At 41.1% G+C, this 24,383-nt stretch overlaps 2 protein-coding genes across 2 annotated transcripts in view; both read left to right on the top strand.

The window, feature by feature from the left end:
* LOC137427373 (uncharacterized) overlaps positions 1-11,329 on the top strand; it is a 67,968-nt gene extending 56,639 nt beyond the window's left edge. The window contains exons 5-6 of the mRNA XM_078778312.1: positions 6,348-6,539; positions 8,929-11,329. Of these exons, the coding sequence (XP_078634438.1) occupies positions 6,348-6,539; positions 8,929-9,527 (791 nt within the window). The 3' untranslated portion in view covers positions 9,528-11,329. The remainder of the gene's footprint in view (positions 1-6,347; positions 6,540-8,928) is intronic.
* A 109-nt stretch (positions 11,330-11,438) lies between these two features.
* Positions 11,439-24,381, top strand: LOC137427369 (uncharacterized). The gene is made up of 3 exons (XM_078778296.1): positions 11,439-12,024; positions 12,383-13,553; positions 23,268-24,381. The coding sequence occupies exons 2-3, from the start codon at positions 12,424-12,426 to the stop codon at positions 24,379-24,381; spliced, it is 2,244 nt and encodes a 747-aa protein (XP_078634422.1). The 5' UTR covers positions 11,439-12,024; positions 12,383-12,423.
* Positions 24,382-24,383: the final 2 nt, after the last annotated feature.

The following is a 24,383-nucleotide window of genomic DNA, read 5'->3' on the forward strand; positions in this document are numbered from 1 at the left end:
CGCCGAGCAAAGCGAGCCACGACTCAGGCCGTTAACAAAAGGACGAAACCCGATTATAGCGGTTGGCCAAATCGTGCCACAGGTACTCAATGGGGAAAAGACTAAAGCGACCGGATGAGAGGAAGCCAAGAATAAGAAGGGTAAAGGAAGAACAAATATGGTTTATTACTATCTAAAAGAGGAAACGAAAGAAGGGAATATACAAGAAGAGGAAATAAAAGGACATAGGGCAACCTTATACACTCTTATATAACACGCCCATGACAATACAAACAGATTCACACGGAATGGTCACTGGTAGGGGAGGAAGGTCCAGGCAGATGGTTCCAGGCGATGGGGTGGTCCAGGCTCCGGGTCCGCGGGCGAAGAATGGCTGGCAGCTTAACGCGCGACCAGACCTTACAAACGCTCGGGGCTGGAATGCGCGTACGTACAGCGTGTGAACGCTCTCAAAACCACGGCAGTTCGTATAGACAACGATCGTCCCAAACGATCCTCTGCGCAATGTGCTTATGTTCGCCGCCTCTGCGCTGTTCTCTCGCATCTGCCGATCTCCCCCGCATCTGCTCTCTGCTCTTCCACCTGGTGTCTCCCTCTCTGCCGTGAAAGGGCTTGCGCTCCCGCTTTTATTGCAAGCTTCGTGTATTAAGCCGCGTCCGCTTTGCTCCGCCTACCGGTGAACACGCCTCTGCCCGGATTGGCCGCGAGGGTTAATTGTTACCTCCCCTCGTGACGCGTTGATGGGGCCACGCCTACGTTCCTGGCCGCTCCTCCCTTCTTCTCCAACTTGACCGCGTGCGTAATGGCGGCTTGGGGCCAGCAAACAAACCAAAAAAGGCAGCAGACGCTGCAGTACGGCTACTGGCACTTTGGAGAGAGGGAGAGATTGGGGCTAATTGAAGGGGCCTAGGTTATTTGATTAATACAATGCAGAGTCAAACTATTGGAAACAGATCCTTAACTGAAACACATACTAATGAAATAACTAAAGAAGAAGCCTATGGTTTGCTATGTGTTGTACATGGCCTAACTGGGGTGCAACCTTTACAAAGGGGGATATTTACAAGAATTATTATTTTACAAAGTGAAGGTTCTAAAAACCATAACAATATCTTTAAATAAAATGGCTATTTATTCAAAAGATGCAGAAATGTTGAATACATCCCCAGGTCACACACAATTCACAGTTCCAATTAAAATTAATTTTCAGAAAGAAGGACGAAGTCTAGTAGAGTGAATACTCTCTAAATAATTTTGTCTAATAATTAAATCAATCACGTAAAGAAGAATATTATCCACTTGGTGAGGATAATGAGATATGTGGAAACACTGTTAAGTTATCAACAAATAAAATAATTTAATAAAGCTAAAATGAACAACAGTTTCGCCATAATTTATTTAATGAAAACACAAAGAACAGGATTTTACATAACAAGCCAGGGAATACAAACCATCCTAACAACAGGAATATGGGGAGGTATTACCTGTCACAATATTAATCTCTCATATATTTCTAACAAATAAATCACAGCAAAAAGACTTCAAGAAAATTATCATTTCTGTGTCCAAGCATACCTTCAAGAAAAAGGTATTCGGTATTTGAATAAATATGTTCGACAACATAAGAATGGGGAGTTTTCAATAAAAGATTGGCCTTATACTGATGTTGATAAACCTACAAATGTAGATTTCATTAAAATGCTAAAGAAGAAAAGGTTTTAAAGTTGATAAAATATAAAGCACTTTTAGAAATTCAGAACAAATTTTTTTGGTATCCTGTTATTTAAAAAATAATTACAGATACAAGAATATCACAGAATCCAGATGAATATATGGTTGATATTATATGGGGAGATGGTTCAAGGGTAGTAAAGGATGAGGAAGTAGTTGAAGGATAGAGTATTACCGAGGTCTTCTGATTTCTCAGAACCAGCATTTGGATACTTCAGATAAATATTTATATCTTGTCTTGATAAAGTCCTTCATTGAAGTTAATTTTAGTCTAATAGAGTTGGTTAATTCCCAGTGTGTACCCTGGATTAGAATAGGTACACCGTATCCCTGCGTGTCGTAAGAGACGACTAAGATGGTTGGCGTCAGGAAGGGCATCCGGCCATAAAAACATTGCCTCAAAAAAGAGAACCATGACAATTACAACTACATATGGGCAGGGTACAGCCCGAAGTGGAGATCGGTTTCTGAGGTTTGGGACATGGAATGTAGGGACAATGACAGGGAGATCAGGAGAAGTGGTGGAAGTATTGGTCAGAAGAAGAGTGGACATACCGGTATGTTGTGTGCAAGAGACGAGATAGAAGGGAAGTGATGTGAGAATGGTGAAGGGTAGGCAGGGACAGAAATACAAGTTTGTGTGGCAAGGGTGCCTGGAGGGCATGAATGGTGTTGGTGTCCTGTTTTCTGAGGAGTTTGTAAACAGTGTGGTGAGTGTGACTAGAGTGAGTGAAAGGTTGATGATGGTGAAAATGATGATTGGAAAGCTCTTGGTGAACGTCATCTCGGGATATGCTCCGCAGGGTGGTCGGAGCGATGAAGAGAAGGACAAGTTCTGGTGTGCGATAGAGAAGCTGATGGAAAACGTGAAAGATGAGGAAGTTGTTGTGGTAGGAGGAGACCTAAATGAACATGTGGGAAGGAGTATGGATGGTTTTGAGGGAGTTCATGGGGGTTACGGATATGGTGTAAGAAATGGAGAAGGTGAAAGGATTTTGGAGTTTGCTGATGGAGCTGATTTGTTGATTTGTAACACTCAGTTCCAGAAAGAGGAAAATAAGCTTGTCACATACACATCAGGTGGGTCAATGACGACCGTTGACTACCTGATGGTGCGTAGGCGAGATAGGGGGCACCTCCGGGACACAAAGGTGATCCCGGGGGAGGAGGCTGTTTCACAGCACCACTTGGTTGTCTGCGACATAAGGGTGAAAGGTGCGAGGAGAGCTCGGCGGGTGAAGTACCAACCGAGAATGAAGGTGTGGAGGTTGAAAGAGGTGACAGTAAGGGAGGCATTAAAAGAGAGGCTGAGTAGGGTAGAGGATGATGTGGTTGAGCTTGAAAGTGGTTGGATGTCAATGAAAGCTAGTCTGTTGGGAGCCGTTGGTGAGGTATTTGGATGGACAAAAGGACCACCGGGGCACTCGGAAACATGGTGGTGGGATGATGAAGTTGGAAAGAGGATTGACGAGAAGAGGAAGAACTTCAAGGAGTGGTAGAAGGCGAAGGGTACGAGAGCAGAAACAGCAGAGCATGAAAGTTATAAGGCAGCCAACAAGGCTGCAAAGAAAGAGGTAGCAAAGGTGCAGGAGGCATGTCGGAAAATGTTCCAAGAACGCCTGGATTCGGAAGAGGGTCAGAGAGCAGTATTCAGGATTGCAAAGCAGATAGCGAAAGAGAGGTGTGATGTGATGGGGGTGAGTTGCTTGAAGGATGAAGTGGGACAAATCGTTGTGGACCCAGATGGAATTAAAGGAAGATGGAAAAGATATATGGAAATGCTGTTGAATACAGAGAATGAATGGGATGGCAACATAGAGAGTAACCCAGTTTTAGGACCGGCAGAGAAGATAACTGAGAAGGAAGTTGAGGAAGCGATAAAAGCAATGAAGAGTAGAAAAGTGGGAGGGCCGACGGGATTTGTGGAAGATATGTTGAAGGCAGCAGGAAGTTGGGGTGTGAAGAGAATGACAAAGATCGACAGAGATCTGTAATCTGGTGGTGAAAGAAGGCCGCATTCCAGTGGATTGGGAATTGAGTACCCTCGTCCCTCTATACAAGGGGAAAGGTGACCCTCGGGAGTGTGGCTCGTACGGAGTGATAAGGTTATTGGAGCATGGAATGAAGGTATTGGAAAGGGTGTTGGAGAGGAGGATAAGAAGAAAGTGAAGATCGACGAAATGCAGTTTTGATTTATGCCAGGAAGAGGAACGACAGATGTGCTTTTCATTGTGAGGCAGTTGCAGGAGACGTACATGGAGAAGAGGAAGAAGTTGTTTCTTGGGTTTGTTGATCTGGAGAAAGCATTCAATTGGGTTACACGCAAAGTATTGACATCGGCATTGAGGAAGTTAGGAGTGGAGGAATGGTTGATCAGAGTAGTGATGGTAATGTATAAAAGAGTGCGCACAGCTGTAAGGACGAAGGACGGGAACAGTGGTGAGTTTGAGGTGAAGGTGGGAGTGCATCAGGGGTCGGTACTAAGTCCACTACTATTTGTAGCTGTGATGGAGGTGCTGGCTCAGAAAGTAAAGGAGGGTTTACCGTGGCAAGTGGAAAGTGGAAAAGCACCAGGCAAGTGGAAAAGCATGTGGTGAGGTGGAAAGAACTGGGAAGTGGCCCTGTGCTGTGTGCAGGAAGGGTATCGGAGTGAACTCCATTCAATGTACAATGTGCGCTGAGTGGGTTCATCAAAAATGTAGTGGTCTGAGAGGGTCATTAACCAGTGTGGCAGCTACATTCAAATGCAAGGTGTGCACAGAGGGAGCTGCAGATGGATGAAATGTTGAGTTGGATCTTGGAGACGGCGTGAAGCTGGAAGGTGTGAAAATATTTTTCTACCTCGGAGACATGCTGAATGGAGAAGGTGGATCAGACTCGGCAACGGTTGCTGGAGTGAGATGTGCATGGAAGAAGTTTTGGGAACTGAGTGGCGTGCTGATGAGGAGGGGAGTGTCGTTGAAGCTGAAGGGAAAGGTTTATTCTGCATGTGTGAGAAGTGTTATGATTTATGGGAGCGAGCCATGGGTAATGAACGCAGAGCAGCAACGAAGGCTGGAAAGGGTGGAAATGCGAATGGTTCGATGGATCTGCGGAGTATCGTTGAGAGAGAGGAAGACAAATTATGAATTGCGAAATATGATGGGAATAGAGCCTGTGATTGATGCTGTAAAGAGGAACAGGTTGAGATGGTTTGGTCATGTGTTGAGGAAGGATGAAAGTGACTGGTTGAGAAGAGTGATGGAAATGAATGTAGAAGGAAGTAGAGGATGGGGAAGACCGAGAAAGACTTGGCTAAAGATGGTGGAAGAAGAAATGCGGACAAGGGGGTTAACAAGGAGAGATGCAGAAAATAGGGCAAAATGGAGAAGATTGTCATGGGGACCGCAAGGCTCACCCCCGCTCTAGCAGGGAAAATGGCCTTAAAATGCATGTTGTTGTTGTTGTTGTATTGAAGTTAATTTTACAAAACTGTTATCAGAGAGTGTGCTGGCATTGTCAACTCTACGTACTAACGTAGGGATGCCGTGGATAGAAAATGCCGGCCCCACCCACTGATACAAAACAAAAGTTGGAGTATCGCTTTGTACTCTCAATAGTAGTTTATCGAGGACACTTGCAGTTCGAGTGTATGATAAGTTTTATTGACACCAAGTAAACAAAACAGCAAAAACCACGAGTGTCTTTCACGTCCTGCCGTGTATTAATAAATTCCTTCGAGAGGCTCTGCCCCTCCCCTGTGCCCACCCTATTGGTTAGAGGGAAACCACACCCGTTATTTTGGCATTTCTAAGTGCAGGTCATTGTGTGGCATGAGGCTGGATGGATGAAGACGTTACTCTTTGAGAAATGAGCAATAAGACAGAGCTGCAAGATACAGTCAGGGTTACGGAAGACAATATAGGAACACATGCAGTGTTTGACATTGCTGACTAAGATTTCCAAAGAAACTTCACTTTCCTTGTGTTCAAACCAGCTGATGATACAAATGGTCTTCCTTTAAATCTTTAATGCAGGTGACTCAGTACTACTTGCCAGTGTGATGAACATGACATGAATTCCCACTGACATGTTCCAGAGCAATGTTGTAGTGCCATCCAATTTTCTTAAAAGTGCTTTCTTATTTATGACCTGAAAATTATTGATGTGGGGAAACTGTCTGCATATCAGCATACCTGTGGCATGGATTACATCTGAGCACAAATACTCCTTCATACACATCTCCTGTGCTTGTGTGTAATGTCTTCTCACCATTGAATGTCTTCGTCCAAAAATTGCTGAATACGCCCAGATTTTACGTAACTATCTGTAACTTTTGAATGGAACTTTATCTGTAACCAGATAAACTTTTGAATGTGTTATATGTGGCCAAATCAACATTCACAGCAACATGTAATACAATTACAGTGTTGTCTTAAGACATGCAATTTTGTTTTTTTGGGTGGTCACAGGGTGTGCGTTAGTGTGTGGTGAAAGTTTAAAGTACTGTAACTCATTGAAGCAGAAGATAAGGACTCGAGTACAAAGGTACTTCACATATTGGCACTTTGTCAGAGCAAAGTACGCAGAGTGGTGTAAACATCAGCAAGAGTGGTATGTTTCCCGTCTCTCCAAAGGTTCATGCACCATGTATGCTCAAGTTGGGTGCGAGGATTCCTGTCATGTGCAGCCGGAATCAGAACAGCAAACAGTGCTCGTGTGTGGAATGAAGGTTGAGGAGACGGAAGGATTTCCCGAGATTCTGCAGATAAAAACGGGGGATGTAAACTCCTTTGGTCGGGAGGAGGAACAAAGTGATCAGCCGAATGGTGAGTTATGTGATTGACATCACTTCTGATGAGATCTGTGTTTGTTTCGTGTGCTTTTTTGTATCCTTGATAGAGGCTCCTGAAAGACATAGGGCAGAATGGAAGCGAATAAAATGGAAAAAGGAAACAACAACAGCAGAGTATAAGTGAGAGTGAGATGAATGGGAGGAGACATGGACACATGGGGGTGAACAAGCTGCACAGAAGTTGAAGGAAACATAGGAAGAAGAGGAAGGGGAAAGTGTGCATGATGAAACCAATCAGCGAACAAACGAAAAGAGGTGAGGTGAGAATGAGGTGAAAAGAGGTGAAAAGAGGTGAAAAAGGAAGAGGGAAAAATAAGTGAGGTGAGAGGGGGGGAAATCACAATGACCTGGAAAAAGGGAATGCTTTGGAATGGGGTCACTTGGGGTGGAAAAGATATGGTTGGATGGAGGATGACCTGAGATTGTGATGAACAGCTGTCTTGAAGACTTGGAGGGAAGAATGAGTTGGAAGAGAATGTGGAAGTTGTATTCACTCACAAGTGGTTAAAATATGGGAATGAAAGAGTGAAGGTGAACAGTTTTCCTGTATTTTGGGAGTTTCACCAGAAGGGGGATGCTGGTGAACATGTTCCCTGCAGAAATACAGAAACCTGGGGTGGAGGTGGAGGGTGGGGGTGTGTTTGCAACGCATGGAAAGAGCAGACTAGAAATTACCCATAGACTCAGCTTCCTCGTGGAAGATTCCAACTGTCTCGAGGCCTTGGTTCCACAGCATCCAACTGAGGGGGGGAGGGAGGTGTGGGGGGAGACATCCCATAGGGGTTGCTGTGTATATAAACGGGTTGCTGTGTATTTTGAGCTGAGATTCCATCCTCCAGCACAGGAAAATTCCCTTCGTTAGGTCAACTGCACGAGTTACTGTGTATTTTGAGCCGTGGCTATCTTCTAATGTGAGACAATCCCCTCGTGAGGCCAACTAGGTGCACTCAAACGGCAGTAGGGACATAAAGGAGGGACTGGCCCAAGATTTGGTACCGTTGCCCAAAAACTCATAAAAGTTCAACTCGCTTTGCTTGTTTCACTCCATTTTTAGTTCGCGATACCAAATCACAGTCCACTCCCTCCTTTATGTCCCTACTCCACTGCGTGGGGCTTGGCTTCGCCCTTTCGAGTAGTTTTAAAAATGGAATTTCTATTAATACAGAACTAAAGTCAAGTTTATTGAATTTAAGAAAATCATTCATAGATCCAATAAATATTTGATCATGTTTTATCTCTCTGATAAGTCCATCCTTTTCGCACAGGAATAACCATCAATAATATTCACAAATAAAACATCTTTATCTTTTACATCTTCAAGATATTTCTTTTATAGATTACTATTTTAAAGACAAGTATTACTATTTTTTTTTTATTCTTCTTCTTCACTGGATAATGACATTTCTTTATTTGTTTTATACATTTTATTCACAAGTCTCACACAATCATCTTCAAGTCTCTTAACAAACTCCCCAGTTGCATTTTCTCCTCTTATCTGTAAAGTTCCAACTTGTTGTACTCTTCACTGACCGATGATTTAATATACTAACAAAATCCACAAGGAACATGTTTCTGATATTTTTTTATGTCTTCAACTGATTCCAATTTTACTCTCAAAATCAGCATATATCAGCATATATCTCAAAATCAGCATATAACGAATGGATTTTTTTCCCCCTTTTTTAAGGCCATTTTCCCTGTTAGAGCGAGGGTTAGCCTTGCGGGCCCCATGGTGATCATCATGGTTTCCTTTTTGAGGCAATGTTCTGTATTGATAACGGTCATTGGGATGTATTTTCGTGCCATGAAAAAAGGAAAGATCTGGGGGAAATTGAATGGGTGATGGTTTGGTTTTAGCTCGTCATTTCAAATACGTTTTGGCACTGAGGCATACACTCACTGCTGACGTGCATGAAACATTCTTCCCAGATTAAAACGTGGACCACACATATGGGACGAGAAGCTCTGCACACATGAAACAATTACCCCCTCGGAAAAACAGGTGAAAAGCCTCTCTTACCTTCGCCAACACATTTTATGAAACTCAAACCCATTACACAAGGGGAAGGAGCTATTCTAATCTTACACTATGGAAATAACCACACTAAGGGACCTGTATGGTGCTTGCCATTGCCTCCGAGTGGTTTCCCAAAACCACAACAGTATAAATATTTTAGGGAAAACCCAAGTTTTTGTACAGTGCTGTATATTTAAATCAAGAATATTTTTTTACTTTGTTGCAGTGTAACAAATACAGATGTACAATTGTACATGTTGGCGTACGTTTGTCAGAATGATATCGTGAGTATTGAATAAAATAAGTTTTTTTTTTTTTTACAGGTCATGTGATGTTGTATTTCCAGGTGGATCCATTGAATCTACAAGGGAGACTGCAGCTACATTTATGAACAGCGCAGACGTAGGCCCGCAGGACTTGCCAACTGAAACAAAGAGGACTTTGTACAAACACAACAAAAAGGATAATGAATTGTGTGCACGTAATAATTTACACCAGGCTCACAAAGGAGAGAAAGATGAACGCCCATACAAATGCACAAGTTGTGGAAAATCTTTTAATCAGTCATCCAACCTTAAATCACACATCATGATTCATAATGATCAACGACCATATAAATGCACAAGTTGTGGAAAATCTTTTAATCAGTCATCCAACCGTAAATCACACATGATGATTCATAATGATCAACGACCATACAAATGCTCAAGTTGTGGAAAATCTTTTAATCATTCATCCACCCTTAAAACACACATGAGAATTCACAGTGGTGAACGCCCATACAAATGCACAAGTTGTGGAAAATCTTTTAATCAATCATGCAACCTTACTCGGCACATGCGAATTCACAATGGTGAACGCCCATACAAATGCACAAGTTGTGGAAAATCTTTTAATCAATCATCCTACCTTAAATCACACATGAGAATACACAACAGAGAATGAGCGTACAAATGTACAGTTTGTAGGGAATCTTTCAATCGGTCATGCCACCTGAAAAAAACATGTGGAAGATCACAATAGAGAACAAGGAGATAACCAAGAAAGAGAATGTTCATGCAATTGCAAAATTTGTGTAAAATCATTCATTAAATCATGTGAGCTCATGAAACACTTTTTATTTTGCCGTTTTATATGTAGCCGAGGCTCGTGGAAGAGATGGAAGAGACTGGGAGAAAGATAAAAGAGCAGGGAAATATAAAAAAGAGTTGGACAGATTGGGGATAGACAAAAAAGGATCACTGGTATGGTTAAGAAGATGCCAGCTCAACTGGGAATGAGAACGAATCATTATTAATGCCCAAAACCAAGGACACTGCACCAATGGATTTTAAAATATGGCAGGACTGAGTCAATTGGACAAGTGTAGGTTCTGCATGGTAGAAACAGAAAGCACGAACCCTATCGGGGTGTAAAAAACTGTCAGAGCAGCTGTACATCCAAATGCACAACAAGGTATGTAGAGTAATCCACTGACACATCTGCAGAAATTTCAATATCCCAGTTCCACAAAACTCAGGGAAACATGAAGCAAAAGCAATCTTTGAAAACAAGGATATAATGATCACATTTGACCTGATGATTCCATCAAGAGTGAACATAGAAAACAAATCATTGCGACAAGAGATATGATATACTCTAACTCAGGAACAAAAAGGAAAAGACAGCAAAGCTGATTGAGATATCAGTACCCATCAATTTTGGCATAAAAATGCAGAAATCAATAAAATGACCAATTACCAAGGCCTCAAGTATGAAGTGAAAAGATCCTGGAAGCTGAACAGCCCCGAAATTGTACCAGTGGTCATTTGGGAAACGGGAATGATAAAGAAGAACCTTACAGAGATCTTAGAAAACAACCCTGGGATCATTCCCACAAACAAACTACAGTAGGAGGCTGCAAAGGGCTCAGTGATGATCCTGAAAAGAGCCCTTGGAACTAAACTCTGAGAACAACACAACTTCGCAACTTGGCCCATGAATCGTAATCCTTCACCGAAGCGGGGGTGGATACTTCGGGTCTTTGGAGGACTCAGTTGCTCTTTCTAAAACCATAATTATTGGGATAACAACCAACTGCACACATGTGCAGCCTGTTATCATTAAGCAATGTATCTTTTCAGTCGGTCCGGGGGCAAAACAAGTTTAGTGTAAATCTGATGCATTTTGACAACTTCAGGGCAACTTGGGGATTGATTGGTCAGATGATCATCTCAAGTGTTCTTCAGGCCTTTGCTTGTTCATTCTCACTCTGATTCGATATCTGTTTTCGGTTTTGGTGGTCGCTGGAGTGGATGAACACTGAATTACAACAAATTTGGTCGGAATCCGATAACTTTTGACGAACTTACAAACTTTGAGGATTTAACTTGGGACATGAAACGGCAGTAGGGACATAAAGGATGGACTGGCCCATGATTTGGTACCGTTGCCCAAAAACTCATAAATAGCTCAACTCGCTTTGCTCGTTTCACTATCATTCATTTTTAGTTCCTGATGCCAAATCACAGTCCACTCCCTCCTTCATGTTCCTACTCCACTGCGTGGGACTTGGCTTCGCCCTTTAGAGTAGTTTTAAAAATAGAATTTCTATTTATATAGAACTAAAGTCAAGTTTATTGAATTGAAGAAAATCATTCATAGATCCAATAAATATTTGATCATGTTTTATCTCTCTGATAAGTCCATCCTTTTCGCACAAGAATAACCATCAAGAATATTCACAAATAAAACATCTTTATCTTTTACATCTTCAAGATATTTCTTTTATAGATTACTATTTTAAAGACAAGTATTACTATTTTTTTTATTATTCTTCTTCTTCACTGGATAATGACATTTCTTTATTTGTTTTATACATTTTATTCACAAGTCTCACACAATCATCTTCAAGTCTCTTAACAAACTCCTCAGCTGCATTTTCTCCTCTGTAAAGTTCTAACTTGTTCTCCTCTTCACTAACCGATGATTTATTATCCGAACAAAATCCACAAGGAACATGTTTCTGATATTTTTTAATGTCTTCAACTGATTCCAATATACTCTCAAAATCAGCATATATCAGCATATATCTCAAAATCAGCATATAACGAATGGATTTTTTTCCCCCTTTTTTAAGGCCATTTTCCCTGTTAGAGCGGGGGTTAGCCTTGCGGGCCCCATGATGATCATCATGGTTTCCTTTTTGAGGCAATGTTCTGTATTAATAACGGTCATTGGGATGTATTTTCGTGCCGTGAAAAAGGAAAGATCTGGGGGAAATTGAATGGGTGATGGTTTGGTTTTAGCTCGTCATTTCAAATAAGTTTTGGCACAATGAGGCAATGAGGCATACACTCGCTGCTCACGTGCATGAAACATTCTTCCCAGATTAAAACGTGGACCACACATATGGGGCGAGAAGCTCTGCACACATGAAACAATTACCCCCTCGGAAAAACAGGTGAAAAGCCTCTCTTACCTTCGCCAACACATTTTATGAAACTCGAACACATTACACAAGGGGAAGGAGCTATTCTAATCTTACACTTTGGAAATAACCACGCTAAGGGATCTGTATGGTGGTTGCCATTGCCTCCGAGTGGTTTCCCAAAACCACAACAGTATAAATATTTTGGGGAAAACCCAAGTTTTTGTACAGTGCTGTATATTTAAATCAAGAATATTTTTTTACTTTGTTGCAGTGCAACAAATACAGATGTACATGTTGGCGTATGTTTGTCAGAATGATATCATGAGTATTGAACAAAATAAGTTTTTTTTTGTTTTTTTTTCCAGGTCATGTGATGTTGTATTTACAGGTGGATCCATTGAATCTACAAGGGAGACTGCACCTACATTTATGAACAGCGCAGACGTAGGCCCGCAGGACTTGCCAACTGAAACGAAGAGAACTTTGTGCAAACACAACAAAAAGGATAATGAATTGTGTGCACGTAATAATTTACACCACGCTCACAAAGGAGAGAAAGATGAACGCCCATACAAATGCACAAGTTGTGGAAAATCCTTCACTCACTCATCCTGCTTCACAACACATTTGAAAAAACACAATGGTGAACGCCCATATAAATGCACAAGTTGTGGAAAATCTTTTAATCAGTCATCCAACCTCAAATCACACATCATGATTCATAATGATCAACGACCATACAAATGCTCAAGTTGTGGAAAATCTTTTAATCATTCATCCACCCTTAAAACACACATGAGAATTCACAATGGTGAACGCCCATACAAATGCACAAGTTGTGGAAAATCTTTTAATCAATCATGCAACCTCACTCGGCACATGCGAATTCACAATGGTGAATGCCCATACAAATGCACAAGTTGTGGAAAATCTTTCAATCGATCATCCACCCTTAAAACACACATGAGAATTCACAATGGTGAATGCCCATACAAATGCACAAGTTGTGCAAAATCTTTTAATCAATCATGCAACCTCACTCGGCACATGCAAATTCACAATGGTGAACGCCCATACAAATGCACAAGTTGTGCAAAATCTTTTAATCATTCATCCACCCTGAAAACACACATGAGAATTCACAATGGTGAACTCCCATACAAATGCACAAGTTGTGGAAAATCTTTTAATCATTCATCCACCCTTAAATCACACATGCGAATTCACAATGGTGAACGCCCATACAAATGCACAAGTTGTGGAAAATCTTTTAATCATTCATCCATCCTTAAAACACACATGAGAATTCACAATGGTGAACGCCCATACAAATGCACAAGTTGTGGAAAATCTTTTAATCAATCATGCAACCTCACTCGGCACATGCGAATTCATAATGATGAACGCCCATACAAATGCACAAGTTGTGGAAAATCTTTTAATCAATCATCCACCCTAAAAAAACACATGACAATTCACAATGGTGAACGCCCATACAAATGCACAAGTTGTGGGAAATCTTTTAATCAATCATCCTACCTTAAATCACACATGAGAATACACAACAGAGAATGAGCGTACAAATGTACAGTTTGTAGGGAATCTTTCAATCGGTCATGCCACCTGAAAAAACACGTGGAAGATCACAATGGAGAACAAGGAGATAACCAAGAAAGAGAATGTTCATGCAATTGCAAAATTTGTGTAAAATCATTCATTAAATCATGTGAGCTCATGAAACACTTTTTATTTTGCCGTTTTATACGTAGCCGAGGCTCGTGGAAGAGATGGAAGAGACTGAGAGAAAGATAAAAGAGCAGAGAAATATGAAAAAGAGTTGGACAGATTGGGTATAGACAAAAAAGGATCACTGGTATGGCGAAGAAGATGCCAGCTCAACTAGGAATGAGAACGAATCATATTAGTGGCCAAAACTAAGGACACTGCACCAATGGATTTTAAAATAATGCAGGACTGAGTCAATCGGACAATTGTAGGTTCTGCATGGTAGAAACAGAAAGCACGAACCCTATCGGGGTGTAAAAAACTAATGTCAGAGCAGCTGTGCATCCAAATGCACAACAAGGTATGTAGAGTAATCCACTGACACATCTGCAGAAATTTCAATATCCCAGTTCCACAAAACTCAGGGAAACATGAAGCAAAAGCAATCTTTGAAATCAAGGATATAATGATCACATTTGACCTGATGATTCCATCAAGAGTGAACATAGAAAACAAATCATTGCGACAAGAGATATACTGTAACTCAGGAACAAAAAGGAAAAGACAGCAAAGCTGATTGAGATATCAGTACCCATCAATTTTGGCATAACAATGCAGAAATCAATAAAATGACCAATTACCAAGACCTCAAGTATGAAGTGAAAAGATCCTGGAAGCTGAACAGCCCCAAAATTGTACCAGTGGTCATTTGGGAAATGGGAATGATAAAGAAGAACCTTACAGAGATCTTAGAAAACAACCCTGGGATCATTCCCACAAACAAACTACAGTAGGAGGCTGCAAGGGGCTCAGTGATGATCCTGAAAAGAGCCCTTGGAACTAAACTCTGAGAACAACACAACTTCACAACTCGGCCCATGAATCGTAATCCTTCACCGAAGCGGGGGTGGATACTTCGGGTCTTTGGAGGACTCAGTTGCTCTTTCTAAAACCATAATTATTGAGATAACAACCAACTGCACACATGTGCAGCCTGTTGTCATTAAGCAATGTATCTTTTCGGTCGGTCCTTGGGCAAAACAAGTTTAGTGTAAATCCGATGCATTTTGACAACTTAAGGGCAACATGGGGATTGATTGGTCAGATGATCTTCTCAAGTGTTCTTCAGGCCTTTGCTTGTTCATTCTCACTCTGATTCGATATCTGTTTTCGGTTTTGGTGGTCGCTGGAGTGGATGAACACTGAATTACAACAAATTTGGTCGAAATCCGATAAATTTTGACTAACTTACAAACTCTGAGGATTTAACTTGGGACATGAAATGGCAGTAGGGAAATAAAGGAGGGACTGGCCCATGATTTGGTACCGTTGCCCAAAAACTCATTATAGCTCAACTCGCTTTGCTCGTTTCACTATCATTCATTTTTAGTTCCTGATGCCAAATCACAGTCCACTCCCTCCTTTATGTTCCTACTCCACTGCGTGGGACTTGGCTTCGCCCTTTAGAGTAGTTTTAAAAATAGAATTTCTATTTATATAGAACTAAAGTCAAGTTTATTGAATTGAAGAAAATCATTCATAGATTCAATAAATATTTGATCATGTTTTATCTCTCTGATAAGTCCATCCTTTTTGCACAGGAATAACCATCAAGAATATTCACAAATAAAACATCTTTATCTTTTACATCTTCAAGATATTTCTTTTATAGATTAATAAAATTATAAACTTCTCTCAGAGTTCTATTCTGAGCTCCTCCAGAACCACACACCATCTTAAGATTATAATAAATAATATTAGCATTGACGTATTGACAATAATCGAAATCTTCAGTCGATTTAAAAATGTTAAAATTTCTAGAAACAGAAGATAACTCATTTGTTTCAACATTTATTATTTTATTTGTTTTATATAGTTTAACACCAGTTTATACTTCAATTAAATTATCTTGTTACTTTTCACATTCATAATGTTTACCATTAACATTCCAATCTGAACTATTCCTCCATTCTTTAGTTTGATTCATTTATATAGATTTAAACCCTTATGGAAGTGCATTTATTTTATCATCTTTCATATACCTTTTATCATCAAATGAAGAAAGAGCTTTCTTATGAACAGTCTCTGTAAAAATCTCACGATCATAACTTCTAATAAGGTTCATCTCTCTAAAGATTACATCATCTGTATGTATACAATCAGAATAATGATCAAAGTTTATTGTTTCCTTCAATATACCCTTTTTTATTCCCTTTAGTTTTTTATCAGTCTTATATTTATCTCCATACAAATATTTCTCAGCATATGCTTTTGATCTAGCCCCAACAGATTTATTTGGAATATTACCTCTGAGTTTATCTTTAAATTTACCAATTACCTTCTTATTCTTTGATGAGTATAAATCATTATTATAATTATAATTACTCGTATCATAAGAATCTATATTTTCTTTAAGATCATTATAAATATCATAAGTTTTCATCTTTAATATAAAACTATCAGTATCCATATACAATAAACATGCTTCATTTTCATACCTTCTCTTTATATAATTATACAGATAATCACACATAAGATATTTTGATAAATCCCATCCCGTTGTTCCAACATAAATTGGTTTATCCATTAGGATACACTCTTTAATCAGATGAACTGCACAAAAGTTTTCAGTGAATATCTCAACTCTTTTAAAACTAGCTTTGTTTATTCGTTTCTCTGCTTTATCTCTTGTGGCTAATCTTACATCTTGTCTATTTCTTAGATTCTCCATAGTTTTCCCAAATACAGCATTATTCATTAACTTGAAAAATCCTTTTCAAAATCATTATTTGCCTTTGTTCTCATCTGTGTATTATCTATATATATATATAAAACACAGTTTGTGTGTGTGTAATGTTACCGATAGACTCCTAAACGGAGAGGCTCATGTGCTTGATATTTGGCATAGACATGGCCATTGAGCCTGGGAAGGACATGGCCTACCTAAAAATATTTGATGAGATCCATATTTTTTATTCATATTTACCTCAGCGCATTTCAGCGACGAATGTTATACACGGAATCTGAGCCGGTGGCAGAGCAGCGCGCTGATTCGCTCAGAGCGATCACGTGATGTTCCAGCCTTGCCGCCATAATCTCACAGTTACGCGTTCGCACGTAATTCAGAGCGAAAAGCGATTGCGTTTTTTCACATTTCAGCGAGGAACATTGCCATTCACACCACACAGGTTTTTTTTTCTTTCATCTTTAGATCCATATTTTTAGCCGTAACGTAGCGTAGCTAACGTAGCGTTGGCATAACGTAGCGTGGCGTAGCGATCCTCGCTCAGGATCTTCGTCAGGTTCGCGAGCGAGTTAGCCAAAACGTGAAAGTGAAAATATATCGAATGCTGTTTTGATGCTTTTTACTGCTGTTTTGATGCTTTTTCACAGCTGTTCTGATGCTTTTTTGCCGTTTTTTTTAAATATAAAAATCTCATTTCAAAAAAAAAAAATCCAAAAAAATCTCACAATGATGACATATAATTCACAGAAAACGTTGAAGCAACCACGTAATATTGCGGTGATGTTTAACTCTGAGTAAGAATAGTTCTAAATTTTAAAAACTTTCATCTGATATTTGTGATTTATTTCAAACAAACTGTATTTCCCATCTACATGGCCATGTATTCCTATTAACGTTATGTAAAGTACATAAATTGTGTGGATTACATCATTTGTGGATGTGATCAATTGCCAGTAACCATCTATATCCCTCCCCTCCCCCCTCCCCCTTCCCCTCCCCCCTCCCCCTTCCCCTCCCCCTTCCCCCTCCCCCTTCCCCTCCCCCTCCCCCTTCCCCTCCCCCTCCCCCTACCCTTCCCCCTCCCTTCCCCCTCCACCCTACCCTCTCCCCTTCCCCCCTCCCCCTCCCCTTCCCCCCTCCCCCTCCCCTTTCCCCTCCCCTCTCCTCTCCTCCCCAACCCCTCCCCTCCTCCTCCCTTTCCCCCCTACCCTCCCTTTCCCCCTACCCCTTCCTCTCCCCCTCCTCCCTCCCCCTCCCCCCGCCCCCTCCCCCTCCCCCCTCCCATTCCCCCCTCCCCTTCTCCCCTCCCCCTCCCCTCCCCCTCCCTTCCCCCTCCACCCTACCCTCTCCTCTTCCCCCTCCCCTCCCCCCCACCCTTCCCCCCTCCCCCTCCCTTCCCCCCTCCCCCTCCCTTTCCCCCCTCCCCCTTCCCCCTCCCTCTCCCCCTCCCTCTCCCCCTCCCCCTCCCCCATCCCCTTCCCCCTCCCACCTCCACCTCCCCCTCCCCCCTCTCCTCCCCTCCCCCTCCCCCCTCTTCTCCCCTCCCCCCCTCTCCTCCCCTCCCCCTCCCCTCCCCTGCCCGGCAATGCCGGGCACTTCTGCTAGTAATCAATATATTTACCCAACCAATGGCTTTGATTAAACTTGAATATTCTATGTACCTTCTTCACGACTAGTCCAGAATCCACCATTTGAACAAGGTTCCTTTGATACAACAACAACAACAACAACAACATGCATTTTAAGGCCATTTTCTCTGCAAGAGCGGGAGTTAGCCTTGTGGTCCCCATGACAATCTTCTCCATTTTGCCCTATTTTCTGCATCTCCCCTTGCTAACCCCTTTGCCCGCATTTCTTCTTCGACCATCTTTAGCCAAGTTTTTCTCGGTCTTCCCCGTCCTCTACTTCCTTCTACATTCATTTCCATCACTCTTCACAACCAGTCACTTTCATCCTTCCTCAACACATGACCAAACCATCTCAAACTGTTTCTCTTCACAGCATCAATCACAGGCTCGATTCCCATCATCTTTCGCAATCCATTGTTTGTCTTCCTCTCTCTCAACGATACTCCACACATCCACCGAACCATTCGCATTTCCACCTTTTCCAGCCTTCGTTGCTGCTCTACGTTCATTACCCATGTCTCGCTCCCATAAATCATAACACTTCTCACACATGCAGCATACACCTTTCCCTTCAGCTTCAACGACACTCCCCTCCTCGTCAGCATGCCACTCAGTTCCCGAAACTTCTTCCATGCACATCTCACTCCAGCAACCGTTGTATCAACATCCACCTTCTCCATTCAGCATGTCTCCTGGGGTAACAAAATGTTTTCACACCTTCCAGCTTCACGCCGTCTCCAAGATCCAACTCAACATTTCCTCCATCTGCAGCTCCCTCTGTGCACACCTTACACTTGAATGTAGCTGCCACACTGGTTAATGACCCTCTCAGACCACTACATTTTGGTTGAACCCACTCAGCGCACATTGTACATTGAATGGAATTCACTCCGACACCTTTCCTGCACATAGCACACGGCCGCTTCCCAGTTCTTTCCACCTCACCACATGCTTTACCACTTGCCATCGCCTTTGTTTTTCCGATATTCACCTTCAGACCGTTTGTCTCCAGACATTCCTTCCACTTGTTGTCCCCCGTCGCACAGCGGAGCGAAAGGGGGACTATGGTTTTCCCCTCTGTCCGTGTGTCCGTCCGTCCGTCCATCCGTGCATGCGTGTTTGCGTGCGTGCGTGCATAAGCGAAGGACCGCATTCGAATTTTGTGTGTGGGTGCAACCCACGTCAAAATCCAAGATGGCCGCCGCCATGTATGTCTGATGCCATGTATGTCTGAACCTTGTGAGATGAATATCTTGAAAAATAAGCAAAGTACCAACTTCTAATTTGGTGTGTGGGTGTATCTAGGCATAAGGAAGAACGCTCTTGAAAATTGGGTCGCCACGTCAAAATCCAAGATGGCCGCCGCCATGTATGTCTGAACCTTGTGAGCGAAATATCATATCACAGCATGTTTTCTGCGTCTTCCACTTTGTCAACTCACATCACTTCACCGACGGGGGACCTAGGCGTAACGTTTGTTCATCTTCTCCTTCAGTCCATCCATACTTTCTGCAATCAACACCAGATCATCTGCATACAACAACTTCCATGGTAAACCCTCCTTTACGTTCCGAACCAGCACCTCCATCACAGCTGCAAATAGTAGTGGACTTAGTAGTGGACTCAGCCCTGATGCACTCCCACCTTCAGCTCAAACTCACCACTGTCCCCGTCCTTCGTCCTTACAGCTGTGCCCGCTCTTTTGTACATTGCCATCACTACTTTGATCAACCATTCCTCCACTCCAAACTTCCTCAATGCCCAAGTCACTACTTCACGTGGAACCCTATCGAATGCTTTTTCTAGATCAACAAACCCAAGAAACAACTTCTTCCTCTTCTCCATGTACTTCCCCTGCAACTGCCTCACAATAAAGAGCTCGTCTGTCGTTCCTCTTCCTGGCATAAATCCAAACTGCATTTCGTCAATCTTCACTTTCTTCCTTATCCTCCTCTCCAACACCCTTTCCAACACCTTAATTCCATGCTCCAATAACTTTATCGCTCGATACGAGCCACAGTCCAGAGGGTCACCTTTCCCCTTGCATAGAGGGACGAGGGTACTCGGTTCCCAATCCACTGGAATGCGACGTTCTTTCACCATCAGATTGCAGATCTCTGTCATTCTCTTCACACCCCAATTTCCCGCTGCCTTCAACATATCTCCCACAACTCCCGTCGGCCCTCCCGCTTTTCTACTCTTCATTGCTTTTAGCACTTCCTCAACTTCTCAGTTATCTACTCTGCCAGTCCTAAAACTGGTTAACTCTCTATGTTGCCATCCCATTCATTCTCTGGTTTCAACAGTATTTCCATATATCTCTTCCATCTTCCTTTAATTCCATCTGGGTCCACAACGATTTGTCCCACTTCATCCTTCAAGCAACTCACCCCCATCACATCACACCTCTCTTTCGCTATCTGCTTTGCAATCCTGAATATCGCACTCTGACCCTCTTCCGAATCCAAGCGTTCTCCGAACATTTTCCTCTATGCCTCCTGCGCCTTTGCTACCTCTTGCTTTGCAGCCTTCTTGGCTGCCTTATAACTTTCATGCTCTGCCTTTTCTGCCCCCATACCCTTCACCTTCTGCCACTCCTTGAACTTCTTCCTCTTCTCGTCAATCTTCTTTCCAACTTCATCATCCCACCACCATGTTTCCGAGTGCCTCGAGTGCCTCGGTTCCTTTGATGAACAACATAAATCTTTTTATCATGTAATGTAGTCATACGTTTTGATGTTGGAACATATTTAGATGTTTCAAAGAATTACTTTTGATAATCACTAAACAAATCCGAATTTGGAATTTCACCACTCCGACCAAATGGAAGATCCTTATGTTTATTATTAATTCTCTTGGGATATTTTAAATCAACTTCAAAGTAATAACCAAACTTTATTTTATCAAAAAATTTATCAGTATGCCTTGGAACATCTCTCAATACCTTATCAAACTTATTCTCATCAACCTATTTAAAACCACCATATGGAAATGCTTCCGACATTGCCCATCCATAAAGATTATTAGCATTAACATACATAAGATATGATTAATCTTTTTCCTAATCATAATCTGGAAGATATTTATTGTTTGCTTTCGCATACCTCTTACTGCACACTTGTGATATACCACCCCTCTTTGCTTTCTCAATCATCAATAACATGTCAACATCACTGAATAAATCCAAGGGTTGTTTTGTCATCTTCAACATATCCGACCAAGCTAAACCAGGTGCTGTGAAATAATTTACAGGATCGAGACCATATGATTCTTTATTTTGACAAACATCTCTGAATGTTTCAAACACATCAGCCATCAAAAGAACATCAGTTTTGAAATAAAGATCATGATACTCACCCATATTATTAATGTTAAATTTATCCCATATTTCCTGTGTTCTTTTATACTCTTCAGCAGTTATATTTGACTTGTTAAGTTCATTATAAAAAATTTCTTTTAATGGAAGTTTCGTGTCATTAAACTTTTCAAATGAACTCATCTAATCACAGGGATAAATACCCTTCTTAGTTAACAAGTTGGTATCTTTAAAATAACTTGAAAGAATCGGAAATGATTTAATGTTTGACACAAGAGAAGCCAGATGACTTGCCATAAATTTATATGAATCAAGAAATCTAATATTTGTTCCCGGATTTGTATTTATATTCTTTGCAAATGAAATGTAGTTTTTATCCTTATTTGGAAGAGCTGAAATGTCACCAGGCGTCTTATTACGTTGCTTAATAAATAAATGTGTGTCATGATGAGAATTGTCATCAAGGAGTTTGGGTATAAATGAAGGTGTTTTGTAATTTAGAAGACAAGACTCGTGAGCTGCTCCTCGAAACTTTCCTGATATATGGCAATGATCTCCAACCTTTATATCTCAATAATATCTGAACATATATGACAAGTATTACTATTTTTATATTATTATTCTTCTTCACTAGATAATGACATTTCTTTATTTGTTTTATACATTTTATTCACAAGTCTCACACAATCATCTTGAAGTCTCTTAACAAACTCCTCAGCTGCATTTTCTCCTCTGCAAAGTTCTAACTTGTTCTACTCTTCACTAACCGATGATTTAATATACGAACAAAATCCACAAGGAACATGTTTCTGATACTTATTAATGTCTTCAACTGATTCCAATATACTCTCAAAATCAGCATATATCAGCATATATCTCAAAATCAGCATATATCAGCATATATCTCAAAATCAGCATATAACGAATGGATTTTTTTTCCCTTTTTTAAGGCCATTTTACCTGCTCGAGCGGGGGTTAGCCTTGCGGGCCCCATGATGATCATCATGGTTTCCTTTTTGAGGCAATGTTCTGTATTAATAACGGTCATTGGGATGTATTTTCGTGCCGAGAAAAAAGGAAAGATCTGGGGGAAATCGAGTGGGTGATGGTTTGGTTTTAGCTCGTCATTTCAAATAAGTTTTGGCACTGAGGCATACACTCACTGCTCACGTGCATGAAACATTCTTCCAAGATTAAAACGTGGACCACACATATGGGGCGAGAAGCTCTGCACACATGAAACAATTACCCCCGAGGAAAAACAGGTGAAAAGCCTGTCTTCCCTTCGCCAATGCATTTCATGAAACTCGAACCCATTACACAAGGAGAAGGAGCTATTCTAATCTTACACTATGGAAATAACCACACTAAGGGACCTGTATGGTGGTTGCCATTGCCTCTGAGTGGTTTCCCAAAACCACAACAGTATAAATATCTTGGGGAAAACCCAAGTTTTTGTGCAATGCTGTATATTTAAATCAAGAATTTTTTTTTTACTTTGTTGCAGTGTAACAAATACAGATGTACATGTTGGCGTACGTTTGTCAGAATGATATCGTGAGTATTGAACAAAATAAGTTTTTTTTTACAGGTCATGTGATGTATTTACAGGTGGATCCATTGAATCTACGAGGGAGCCTGCACCTACGTTTATGAATAGCGCAGAAACTGGCCCGCAGGACTCGCCAACTGAAACAAAGAGGACTTTTTACAAACACAACAAAAAGGACAATGAATTGTTTGCACGTAATAATTTACACCAGATTCACAAAGGAGAGAAAGATGAACGCCCATACAAATGCAAAATTTGTGTAAAATCCTTCAGTCACTCATCCAGCTTAACATCACACCTGAAAAAACACAATGGTGAACGCCCATATAAATGCACAAGTTGTGGAAAATCTTTTAATCAGTCATCCAACCTTAAATCACACATGAGAATTCACAATGGTGAACGCCCATACAAATGTACAAGTTGTGGAAAATCTTTCAATCAATCAGCCGCCCTTAAATCACACATGAGAATTCACAATGGTGAACGCCCATACAAATGTACAAGTTGTGGAAAATCTTTTAATCATCCATCCACCCTTAAAACACACATGATAATTCACAATGGTGAACGCCCATACAAATGTACAAGTTGTGGAAAATCTTTCAATCAATCAGCCGCCCTTAAATCACACATGAGAATTCACAATGGTGAACGCCCATACAAATGTACAAGTTGTGGAAAATCTTTTAATCAGTCATCCAACCTTAAATCACACATGAGAATTCACAATGGTGAACGCCCATACAAATGTACAAGTTGTGGAAAATCTTTTAATCGATCATCCCACCTTACAAGACACATGCGAATTCACAATGGTGAACGCCCATACAAATGCACAAGTTGTGGAAAATCTTTTAATCATCCATCCACCCTTAAAACACACATGATAATTCACAATGGTGAACGCCCATACGAATGCACAAGTTGTGGAAAATCTTTTAATCATTCATGCAACCTCAAAACACACATGGGAATTCACAATGGTGAACGCCCACACAAATGTACAAGTTGTGGAAAATCTTTTAATCATCCATCCAACCTTAAAACACACATGAGAATTCACAATGGTGAACGCCCATACAAATGCACAATTTGTGGAAAATGTTTTAATCGATCCTCCACCCTTAAATCACACATTATAATTCATAATGACGAGCGCCCATACAAATGTACAAGTTGTGGAAAATCTTTTAATCATTCCTCCACCCTCACAAGGCACATGAGAATTCATAATGGTGAACGCCCATACAAATGCACAAGTTGTGGAAAAGCTTTTAGTCGGTCATTCACTCTTAAATCGCACATGATAATTCATAATGATGAATGCCCATACAAATGTACAAGTTGTGGGAAAGCTTTTAATCAATCATCGACCCTAAAAAAACACATGACGATTCACAATGGTGAACGTCCATAAAA

This window comes from Myxine glutinosa, chromosome 5 (genome assembly GCF_964187855.1).
Source record: "Myxine glutinosa chromosome 5, kmMyxGlut1.1, whole genome shotgun sequence".
Classification (NCBI taxonomy): Eukaryota; Metazoa; Chordata; class Myxini; order Myxiniformes; family Myxinidae; genus Myxine; species Myxine glutinosa.